We start from the raw sequence: 11,847 nt of genomic DNA, 5'->3' as shown, positions 1-11,847 counted from the left end.
CTCATTAACCCTTTGAGCGCTAAGCCCTTTTGGCGGATGACAAATTTCATGAGTGCGTATAAGCAATATTGGACCAAACGTCGGACGCACTTATGGATCCACAGCGCTGAAAGGGTTAAAAGTTGATAGTATTTAATTAAAACTATACAAGAATGACACTTTACTTAAACTATATGCGCTACCAGTTATTTATGAAACATCGTAATAATTGAATGACACTGTAAATATTATCGGATTACAACCTAAAATTCAATTAGAGCCGGAATTAGAATATCGAAAAACAATTGTTGAACTTAAAAACTACGTTTAATTTGTTTATAAAGGATTAAATGTTTGCAATCAAACGTTTCGTCAGCTTGATTAAAAGAATTTAAAAAATATATATAATTATTGTTATAAATTCTCTATTTGAACCTTAGTATTTAGTCGGAGAAAGTACGATATCGGCGCGAGATTTCATACGTTCTTACAACACTGAAATTTCATGTTGGCTGTTTATAATGAATAAAAAGACGTAGATTATGAAAAGATATCTTAAATTAGAATGTTATCTGGTTTTGAGAGAAATAGCGGGGTGCTACGAGGGATTTACGGATTAAGTGACATAGGAGAACGCGAAAAGCCCATCCGCAAAAAAAACAATTTCCTTCAGTGACTTCAATGTAACATGAATTAAAAATGTCACTAACCTGAGTATAACATTTAATTAAAGATGGATTAAGATCTAATCAGTTATATCCATTGCTTGATACATATGCAAGTGTGTATATAATTGGCGTGAAACTTTACCCAGTTTTCTGATCTCCTATAAATAAATTAGAAAATTTCAGGTATTGGCCTGTATTACAATATTACAATGTTTCTATGTGTTTTTTTTCGATATTCTTCGTTAACAGGTTAGTCCTTATATGAAATTGCCCGCAATTTCTAAAAATGCACACTTTGTATAGATTCTAATACATTTTCTGATAGTTCCAGTACTTTTTAGAGTTTAGTATGTCAGTAAATTTGCTATAAAACAGAACTGATTGCAAGTCCATAATTCACTGGTTGCTAGAAATAGAAAAATATGCGCGTACGATGTGTTAAAGTAGAAAAAGGATACCACTGGTTCTTCTCGATTGGAAATTATCATTCTACTATTAAATATTTTTCTTCCATCTTAAAATGGTCAATCTCCGAGGGTAGACACAGTATTATAATTCTTAACGCATGTAAAGCAAAGTACTGGGATATATATGACTTTTCTTTCATTTACTTTTTTTTTTTTATCGCTGCTCTTCATCCCCGTATTGTGTAGTTTAATGTCATGGCAATTGCGTCAGTAACTGGACTGTCATTAACAATCAGAAAACACGTACATATTTTATGCAACCGCGTAAATTTATCACACGTATGTCCTATGAGAAATGCGTGGGAAATTAATTTCTGAGATTGTCTGGGAATAGTTGAACGCTTCAAGCCATTGTTGAGAGGGGAAATGTAGATTCATAATGAAATGCTGTAAATAAACTTTCGTGAACCTTTGAATAGTATCACAGTCATTAATTAACGTCAATTGTGATAGAATACGCATAATTAACCTAAATAAATGATAATACCAATCACAAGCGTCAATTGATTAAGACATTTTAATTTGAAATGATGTACTAGTAAAACATGATTCGGAGAACAAGATTTATTTGGCATTTTCTTCTCACGTCAATAAATATATATAACGATTCTCAAGGGTAATGATCTCGGAATTTGAAAAGCAGGAGAAAAGATTTTCAATTCTCATTTAGTTCATCTTATTCAGTTGATATGAAAGTGTTATATATATTGTGTTATATATATATACATTTGGTGTATATATGTATATATATACCAAAATGTCAAAATGTTTATAAAACTTTTCTCCAAACAGGGTGCACCGAATAATTTGAAACTTCATGTGATTATGGAGGCCTTAAGGAAGAAAGCGATGCTCATGAAATTTAATTTTTCAAACAAAATTTTTTATGTATCCCGGACTAGAACCAAGGACGCATATTTTTGTTTGAAAAATGAGATTTCATGAGCATCGCGTTTTTCCTTAGGGTCTCCATAATCACGCGTTAAAGTTACCAACGATTCGGTGCACCCAGTTTGGAGAAAAGTTTTATAAATACTTTGACGCTTTATATATTTAGAATGACTCTTTCATATCACCTTAAATAATTTAATTATCCTACTCTCTACATTTTTCCATGAAACTCAAAATACCTCTGTTAAAAGGAAACGTCCAAGGCAAACTCTACTCCAGATCTAAACGTCATCATTAAAACGCGGTCATTCATTACGCAACCGTACTCACGGAACGCCGATAATTAAGGTCCCCGCGAACCTCTTTTATTAATATTTACAAATCGGCGGCATTTTCCCGATGCTTTCCGACTTTTATGGATGTGCCCTCATGTTTGCCACACACGTGGTCTGGCTCGACATATACTTTTTGTAAGTATATATATGCATATATATGTATGTACGTCATTAGATCGCATACGTCGGCCACGACGCTTGCATTAGCGAGACGGCACGAATTTGCGTGTTTACAAATAGACGTGGATAAAAGTGATACGAGAGCGGCATTATCCGTGCAGCCGACGCGCGCGCTGGCGAAGTGTGAGCGTGCGCACACTCGAGCGACTTACACCTACGAGCGGGTGAGCGTGCACGCACACTCAAGCGACTCATACCTTCGAGAGGGTGAAGCGTACGCACACACTCAAGCGACTCACACCTTCGAGCGTCCAGGGCCGATGGGTTCTCGCATGCTCGGCGTTCGGGCGCGACTCTCACGCGGCCGAGCTTGGCCGAACCCGGCCGAGTCCGGCCGAGCGGTCGTGCACGTTTACGAGCGCTGCCGGCGTATATCGTATCGTCATCATCGCAGAAGTGGAGTGAGGTAGAGGCCACCCACTCTTTCCCACAGCAGGTTTTTCCCACGCCCCCCGGGGTAACCCCAACATCCTTTTGCGGCAGCAATTCCGCGGCGCGGGCAGGAGGGAGTTCGCTCGGGGAGGGGGCCCCGGTGGAAGGGCCGCGAGGCCAGGAGCGGCTCCGAGGCGCTGGGGTCGGTCGGGCCATTGTACAACGGTAAAACAATAGAAACTACGGCCACTTATGCGGCAGTAATGACTCCACGGTGTCGCAGGGAACTTAGTTACCCGGCGAGCACCGCAAAGGACGGTCGCGCGCCAAGCTACGGCGCTCTTCTCACCGCCGACGATCGCCCGAGCCGCGTGCTCGAACTCGTCGAGTCGGTTCGGATTTTTCAGGTTATCCTCCACGCCCGTTTCGCGCAGGCGACGCTGACGAGCGACGAGAGAATTTCTGCCTGGCGACCCGCGGCGCACCCGACTTTGGCCCGTTTGAATTGCGCGCGCGCCTGCGCCGCGCTTCGAGGTTGGCTAAACTGTTCTGAAAATTCGGAAAGTGAACAGGTGTTTTTTGAATGGATTAACTGCAGGGATAGCAGCCACGGCGGACGGCCGTGCAAAACGTGATCCTCGATCTCGAGAGCGGATCCGATCGGTTTGCTGCACCCTGTAAAATTCTCTGCACCCGCAGGAAGATGGTTCGGAGAGTGGAGCGTCTTATTTTGGACACTTGTGTCGGCTGAGGTGAGGCTTGAGAGCGTTTAACCTGCTTGCATACGGTGACCCGTCGTTCCTCGTGCTGTAACGTAAATAAACAAATCGTCCTGTTACTGTACGTTTTTATCTTAGGTCCCTCCGAGGACCAGCTGATCGTTCCAACGATTGTCAGGACTTGAGAGAAATACGCCGCTGATTGGGATACTTTCAAAAATGCTACCAACCAGCTTCCAACATATTTTCACAATCTTTTGGGACTTTTTGTAAGGGAGTTTGAATTAGCCCCTTTCTTTTTATCCATCCTCTTTTTGGCTGAATGGACAGGCAAATTACGCTATGAACGGGTAACCGTTCCTGCAGATATTACTTAATCAACAAATATTTTCAAATCTATCACAAATTCTCAGAGGGTACTTGAATTCGTTCGATGCATAGAATATCTATTTGCTTCCTTGTTTTAATAGTAAAATTGGGATTAGTTTCCGTTTTCTTTGGATTTTCCACCTACTGTGATGCTGTGTAAGAGAAATTATGCATTGGAAACAAAAAACAATAGTATTTTAGATAAAATTCATTTTTCATTTATTCCCTTATTCGCTGTTTATGAAAATCAGGGTGTAATACCTCTGTTAACACATCTAATAAATACTGAATTAAAAAACTTTTAGGGATTGCAAAAGGATATAATGTGAAATTTTTGAAAGTATATTCGGTTAACATAATAACACACTAGAGATATTGTTGAAACATAGTCATTGATTCTACGTAGTTGAAACGTAAAAGTAGTCCCTGCAATACCGAGATTCAATTTCAAGTGTAAACATAAATGTTTTTATTTAAAACATGTCCTCACAGATTTATTGTCAATGTCGCCATTTGTTCAATACGTAAATTTGTTTATTTGTTTAAACTATCAGATTTAAAATTTCATTCTATCTACTATGAAATTTTGAACTTTCAGATTCCGAAACTATTGATAAAGGTTTATGTATAAAAATTGTTAAAGTGTAACTTTAATACATTGACAACATATTTAAAAAAGCATCTCTGTCATTACAAAAACATATTTGTCATTAAATTATAACAATGCCTTTTATTAACAGATAAAAGGCATTATTAAAGTTAAAATAATAAATACACCGACGTTTCTTTTACAACTGAAGTGGCGAAGATTTGTTCGTTGTAGCTCTACTGCGTACCAAATAGAAGAACCTTAATTCATGCAGGGAAAAATGAGTTCAACTTCGTTCCCACGATTCATACCCATTTCCTATTTCCTGCACGAAGACCAGCAATTCTCAGTCATTCTTTCAAAGCAAGATATCTCAGGTTAATTACGTGCTATGAAAAACAAATGATTCCCACGTGTTAAGTACTAAGCAAGAACGTATATCTATTCATACTTCAAAACATGTTCATAACTAGGTGTTGTATATGATATGAAAACTAAATGTTCATATACGTTAACTTTAAAGTTAGTAGAATTTGCAGTGGAACACATATTTGTAAATGATATGTTACGGAGAGGTTCTTCAATTTCAAAATATTGAAAGTGGAGTTGATATTCTTCGCTTTTATTTATGGTCGAATGTTGCAGAGTGATATAGAAATGATGGAAAAAATTATATTTATTAATGCGAATGTACTTGTTAATTTATATGTACTTATTTTGATTTCAGGTAAAAGCATTAAGAGAAGAATGAAAACATAGTTTGGTCGAGCGGACACTTTTATTTGGCTGGGAATAACAAATTCGAAATTAAATATGCCACATCAGTTCGGATTGCCCAGTATGGCACATGGCATGCAATCTCCCCCTTCTCCGACAGCTGTTATGTCAGCATATCCACGATTCGGCTCTGGAGTATATAGACCCGATCATCAGGATCAACGACTAACTCGTGAAGCAATGGAGCGTTATTTACGTGATCGGAGTGATATGGTTATTGTTATTTTGCACGCTAAAGTCGCTCAAAAGTCATATGGTAACGAGAAACGATTTTTCTGCCCTCCACCCTGTATCTATTTATTCGGAGATGGCTGGAGAATGCGACAAGAGCAAATGCTACGTGAAGGGGAAACAGAGCAGTCGGCTCAGCTCTGTGCCTTTATAGGTATAGGTAATTCAGATCAGGATATGCAACAACTTGATCTCAATAATGGAAAGCAGTACTGTGCTGCGAAAACCCTATACATATCGGACTCGGATAAACGAAAACATTTTATGCTATCGGTGAAAATGTTTTATGGTAGTGGTCACGACATTGGTGTATTTCACAGTAAACGTATTAAAGTGATATCGAAGCCTTCCAAAAAGAAGCAATCACTGAAGAACGCAGATTTGTGCATTGCCAGTGGAACAAAAGTAGCTTTATTTAATAGGTTGAGGTCTCAAACTGTTAGCACTCGTTATCTCCACGTGGAAAACGGTAATTTTCATGCGAGTTCAACGCAGTGGGGAGCGTTCACTATTCATTTACTGGATGATAACGAAAGTGAATCCGAAGAGTTTCAAGTTCGCGATGGATATGTACACTACGGTAGTACCGTGAAGCTGGTTTGTTCCGTAACCGGAATGGCACTTCCGCGTCTTGTTATTCGTAAGGTTGACAAGCAAATGGCTAGCTTGGAGGCGGACGATCCAGTCTCGCAATTGCACAAATGTGCATTTTACATGAAAGACACCGATCACATGTATCTTTGTTTATCCCAAGAACGTATCATTCAGTTTCAAGCAACACCGTGCCCTAAGGAAACGAATAAAGAGATGATAAATGACGGTGCTTGCTGGACGATAATCAGCACCGACAAAGCAGAGTACCAATTTTTTGAAGGTATGGGACCCGTTCGTTCTCCAGTGACTCCTGTACCCCTTGTGCACAGTTTGCACCTCAATGGGGGTGGAGACGTAGCGATGCTTGAATTGACCGGTGACAATTTTACCCCGAATCTTCAAGTATGGTTCGGTGACGTCGAAGCTGAAACTATGTACAGATGTCAAGAAAGTATGCTTTGCGTTGTACCTGATATATCGTTGTTTAGAGGAGAATGGTTATGGGTACGTCAGCCAACACAAGTGCCAGTTTCATTAGTACGTAATGACGGTATTATTTATGCCACTGGACTTACGTTTACCTATACACCTGAACCTGGACCACGTCCACATTGCCCTCCAGCAGACGAAATAATGAGAGCACCACGTGCCATGCACAATCAAGCTAGCATGCCTCCGGCTATAGCCGATGTGCCCTGGAGTACACATCAACCACCACAGTCGGGCCTCTGATGTTTTGATAATAACCACAATGTAAACCAAAGTCCACACTTCGGTAACGCACGCAATAATTCTTTAGTATCCAGCGATAGCGATGCCCAAAGTGGTAACAACTCTTGCCTTGCAAAAGAAAAACCATTAAGTACTAGAGACAAAACGCAGAAATTAGAGAATATTGATACGTAGCAATCGATTGATCTCTGCAACAGAGTTGGGCACATCTGTGTGTGTTAATATGTAAATGTAAGCTCAGATTGTTAAGAGGAACTCGTGGAGATAATCAGCTCAAACTTGCAACCGTAAATTTTCAATTCAACCACGTAATATGCGTTGCTCCTATACAGACGTGCATAAAGTAGATCGAAAGATTTAAGATCGAATGCACGTATGTGCGTATAGTTAAATGTCTACATACTATATAGCGTAAATATTTGTACAGTTAAAGTTAGTGACTGCGTGTATGCTTGATGCATCGTGACTAATCTAATGCAATCCGAGGCTATAAGTCAGTAGATTATAAGATGCGTTGCTTTCGTTTTTCCGATGATTATGAAAACTTATGCAGGAGTGGAATGCAATTTTTATGGCATTTTATAGGTAATATTTATCTTACACGTACGTATAAATATGTACATACATAAAGCCATATATAAGTATGTATCCAAACATTTTGACTAAGCATAAAGTTCATTGGATGCGTGCTCCAATATAATTTTTCAGAATATTTAGCTAAACTCAACGTTTCTTCTTAATTCCATTTTAAACTTTTGATTACAATTTATTCTGCACCAGTAGGTGCTACATTTGACTGAACATATTCTGTTTAATGCTTATAGAAATAAATGCAATATTTCAAAAGGAAAATATATCAAACAAGACTGTTAATTTTGATTTGTTCAACGCAACAATTGTGTCGACTTTCTCGAAAATAAATGAGGAGTAAATCTTTAATTTACAGTAACTGTTTTGTCTTGTATTCAACAAATACAGTATAATTAGTAGTCAATTATACATACAGTAATCTAGTGATTAATGCAATATTCCATGACATTTTTACAGTCAGGTCTTGATTAAAATTTATAAATAATCCGTCTGAACAAACCGTAGTTCAATTCTAAGTTGCGTAAAGTATCTGTGTTCTAGAAATCATAATTAAGTAAGTTTCCCTGTGCTCTAAAATGTACATTTAATATATCTTTAGTTAAGGGTATTTAAACCGATTATTTTATTACATGGAACAATGAGATTTTGAATGACTTAAAAATCAAGTTTTTGTAAAGAATATGGCATTTTTATGTAATCCTTGTAAATTATTTTTAAAGTAACGTCAATTATGTATGAGAAAAGTAAACTTCCAAAAATGAAAGACAAGACATTTTTATTTATACGGAAATAAAAATTGTAGACACGGAAGGAAACACTTAGTTCTATATTTGCTAGATAGAAATAGGAAAGGCTGTTAAGTCGTGAATATAACAATTTTAGTGGCAATAGAAAGTGTAAAATGCATTTTAAACAAATTCAGTTTCATTAAATATTAGTGACGAGGATGCTTTTTATAATATCCGGAAACGCTTGGAAGCAATCTCTTACTGGTAAGAAATGTAGATATATATACGCATAATTAAGCACTTATTTATGGCATTGAAAAGAGAAGTATCTGTAATATTTTAACTCCTTAAGGCTTGTAACACAGCTCTTGCAAAAAATAACTGATAAACGAAAACAATGTAAGAGACTAATACATGTTGTAAAATATTTCTTTGTAATATGCTTGGACTACAATACTTAGGGAATAAACAACTATCCCAATTTTGTTACAAAATGTTTATTTTTATTAATAATCAAGCACTTCTGTGGGTATTTCAGAAGGCAATTATATGTACAAATCTCTGTGTGATGTGAAACGCCCGAAAAGCGATTATAATAAGTGTTGCTAAAATTCATACACATACTATGTATTTATATTAATAGTATCATGCGGCAAACATGTACAGTTTGGCTTTAAATGCCAACCTGACGAGTATAGTATGTCCAAAGAGGAAACAAGATAAAATCTACTTGGGAATGCCTTCCTGAAGTAATCCATTGTTACCATAAAATGTTGGCGAGCGTTCCATGAGAATTTACCCACAATTAACATCTGTATCGCGAAGACGGCAATCATGGTTATCTTTAGCACCCGCAGCAGTAATTTAAAATTAATAATTATCATATCCTTTTCCCTACCGAGAGAACGTTACGCTTCAAAGTGTCTAAATGCATCAAGCACGGTATACTTTGTAAACGCCACTTAAACACGCAGAAGTCAGTCCTGCTTAAATTTAGTGAAATTTGTCAATGCACAGAAATTCAAGGGTCGCTAAAATTGGTGAAAATATAATTCAATGCTTGCGTTTAAAAATAGAAATTAAAGTCCCGTGAAAATTCCTTGTTAAAAACTAATTCTTATTCGGAATTACACCTTTGCACGTCTCCCAGGATCGTAACATTAACTCTGCATTCTGCAAAAATTCATATAAATCGATCAGGACAAGTACTGAAAAAGAAGTTGAGCGTCAAACCCTCCAATTATATTTATTACGAGCATGTCAATATTTTACAAAACCTATGATGACCTTAAATGTAAATAGAACATGTACAATAAGTTTAATTAGTGTTCTGTGTACATAAAAGTTGTAACTAATTTTAAATCATGATCGATCATATGCTTTTGTAAAAAAAAGGGGCTTAAAAATTGTACCAAATAAATCTGAATAATTTTCAATGTAACATCAGCGACGGCATCATCGATATCTCTTACCAGTCATCTTATAAAAGCATAATTTAATTCTTTTCATACAGAATTAAATCCTATTATTTTTTAAATACTTCTATTAAATATCTTAGAAACATATGTATATGATACAAAGACAACTAATTTTTTGTGTTATGTTGGCAAAATTTGTGATGTCACGATTACTTTATTCTTATAGTACGTTGTTTGTTTATCGTAGTAAGCATTAACGAGATGTACGAGGTCAAAAGGTCATCCATCTTATAACCCAGAGTCGTTTCACAGAGAAGCTTAGAGCCTCGCATAAAATTCCCTATGGTCATGTGGAAGTAAGTATTGCCGGATGACCAATTGGAGATTCTGGTGAAGGGATGTGTTATTAAAATATCCTAAAAAATTGAAGTGTTAATATTAATTTTTAATATTAAATGCAATACCCGTTTGTTTTTGTGCGAAAGCTGAATCGTGAAGGCTCTCGCCGAATGATTTCTGTTCTAGTACAACATTGCATCATATACAACAAAACTACCAATTTAGTTGGACTGTTGCTATTGATATTGCTATCGTTAAACTAGTGGAGGTAAAATATTTTCAACTTACTTTCGTTTGAGGGTGTATTAAGCTCACTCCATGTTTATTAATGGCAATTAATAGCATTTCCGGGTAATTTGGCTCTGTACTTTGTTTGACTTCGAAAAATGCAGACCCAAATGTTGGCCAACGATAAACGATTTTCAGGAAGGTAATTTTTGCATCTTCTGGACTCATGCCTGAAACAATGAAGTAAAAATCCTTACAATATAAACAGTTTTTACACAATTTTCATTATTTCTCTTGATAGCAACACTGATTCTTTATTGAATCGGACTTAACATAGGTATACAACTTACCAGCATCTTGATTGTAGGCTGCTATTATGGATCGTTTCCAGTCATTGGAACTTTGCACCTTTACCAAGTCAGTAGGTATTAACTCCCGCAACATTTGACTAAAACAATAACATATTATATTAATGATATTGGCAACTACTTCGTAATGTTTATGAATGAATATGAATAGGCTTGACCTAATACAAATTGAACAAAGAAATACTAACTAGAAGAGTATTGTATTTTTAAAGTACCATGTAATTAATTAAATCATTTTTGTGCTTACGGAATTGCTTGTAATTCTTGTTTGCTTTCTCCAAATCGCACTCTGTATACTAATGCAGCCAGTCTTGATGCTTCCTCTTTAGTGCATTTATGATATCCTGAGAGACGAATAAGTCGTTACATTATAAAACGACGCGAAGCGTGCAAAAATATAAAGCACTTTTTGTGACAAGTATGAAAACTATGAAAAAAAAAAACCTATTCAATTTTGCTCTACTGAATAATATCTTCTTCATGCGTATCAATCTCTAACTAAGCTATTAAGATAATTCTGTCATATTTTATAACCTACTTATAAATGACACTATGTTACTAACCTCTCAGTAATTTAGGCAACTCTTGATGATAATGAAAAATTAAATCCGCATTTCTGTCTTTACCAGGTACCGTATTAGTCCACAATTTCTTCATAAAGAATACTTGGTACGTGAATTGTGGTGAGAGACCTGCTACAAATATAAAGCTATTTTTCATTAATTGCACTTTTAGTATATCTACGTAATTTTAGAAAATCGTATAACTCGAGACGTACCGTCTCTTGATGGTCGTGCTTTTCTAATCCAATCTGTTAAGTGTCGTACAAAATCAAAGAAGAAATCCCCTTCGGGGACAGATATTACTTTATCGGCAATTTTGACGAACAAGCTAAATCCTTCTCCAGATCGTAGGTTAAGACGTTGAGCTATATTTTGGCAAAAGTCTTTCGCTTTTGTTGACGAATCAACTTCAAATGCCTGAAAAATGATATTTATTTTAATATTTTACTTGAAGAATATTAAAAAGAAACCTTATAACTTGTTCGTGAGTTACCTTATCCGTATCGTCTGGGAAATAGACTTTATGAAATATTTGCGTTGTTTTGTGCTGTATCGCCTCAACTTCTACTTGATGTGGCGGGAACTTCCGTTGACCATTTCGTAACGTCTTTTGAAGTCTCTGTAGTGAATCTTGAGAAATTGGGTGACGTCTCGTCCGCAAGAATAAAGTTAATTCCTATAAGTATATAAAAAGTTTGAGTTTCCGCGA

The 11,847-nt window shown here is 36.6% G+C and overlaps 2 protein-coding genes across 6 annotated transcripts in view; one reads left to right on the top strand and one right to left on the bottom strand.

The window, feature by feature from the left end:
• Positions 1–2,931: 2,931 nt before the first annotated feature.
• Positions 2,932–8,716, top strand: LOC105701163 (suppressor of hairless protein). Of its 2 annotated transcripts, none has more exons than XM_012427636.2 (3): positions 2,932–3,644; positions 3,750–3,880; positions 5,297–8,716. In XM_012427636.2, exon 3 carries the CDS (start codon positions 5,383–5,385, stop codon positions 6,901–6,903), a length of 1,521 nt encoding a protein of 506 aa, XP_012283059.1. In that variant the 5' UTR covers positions 2,932–3,644; positions 3,750–3,880; positions 5,297–5,382; the 3' UTR covers positions 6,904–8,716. The 2 variants fall into 2 exon arrangements, with proteins under 2 accessions (XP_012283059.1, XP_012283050.1); XM_012427627.2 differs by lacking the exon at positions 3,750–3,880 and having other exon boundaries at positions 2,933–3,426; positions 3,491–3,644.
• A 733-nt stretch (positions 8,717–9,449) lies between these two features.
• The window catches only part of LOC105701142 (myosin-VIIa), a 29,151-nt gene continuing 26,753 nt past the window's right edge, over positions 9,450–11,847 (bottom strand). For 3 of the 4 annotated variants that reach the window (XM_012427606.2, XM_012427597.2, XM_012427591.2), the window contains exons 22-28: positions 11,632–11,814; positions 11,354–11,555; positions 11,139–11,270; positions 10,823–10,919; positions 10,558–10,655; positions 10,268–10,437; positions 9,450–10,056 (exon numbers count right to left, since the gene is read on the bottom strand). In XM_012427606.2, the coding sequence (XP_012283029.1) occupies positions 9,850–10,056; positions 10,268–10,437; positions 10,558–10,655; positions 10,823–10,919; positions 11,139–11,270; positions 11,354–11,555; positions 11,632–11,814 (1,089 nt within the window). In that variant the 3' untranslated portion in view covers positions 9,450–9,849. The remainder of the gene's footprint in view (positions 10,057–10,267; positions 10,438–10,557; positions 10,656–10,822; positions 10,920–11,138; positions 11,271–11,353; positions 11,556–11,631; positions 11,815–11,847) is intronic. The other variant, XM_012427614.1, reaches the window with a different exon arrangement.

This window comes from Orussus abietinus, unplaced genomic scaffold, assembly GCF_000612105.2.
Source record: "Orussus abietinus isolate OABI.00-Male unplaced genomic scaffold, Oabi_2.0 scaffold71, whole genome shotgun sequence".
In the NCBI taxonomy this organism is placed as follows: domain Eukaryota; kingdom Metazoa; phylum Arthropoda; class Insecta; order Hymenoptera; family Orussidae; genus Orussus; species Orussus abietinus.
This window is presented reverse-complemented; position numbering and strand designations above follow the sequence as displayed.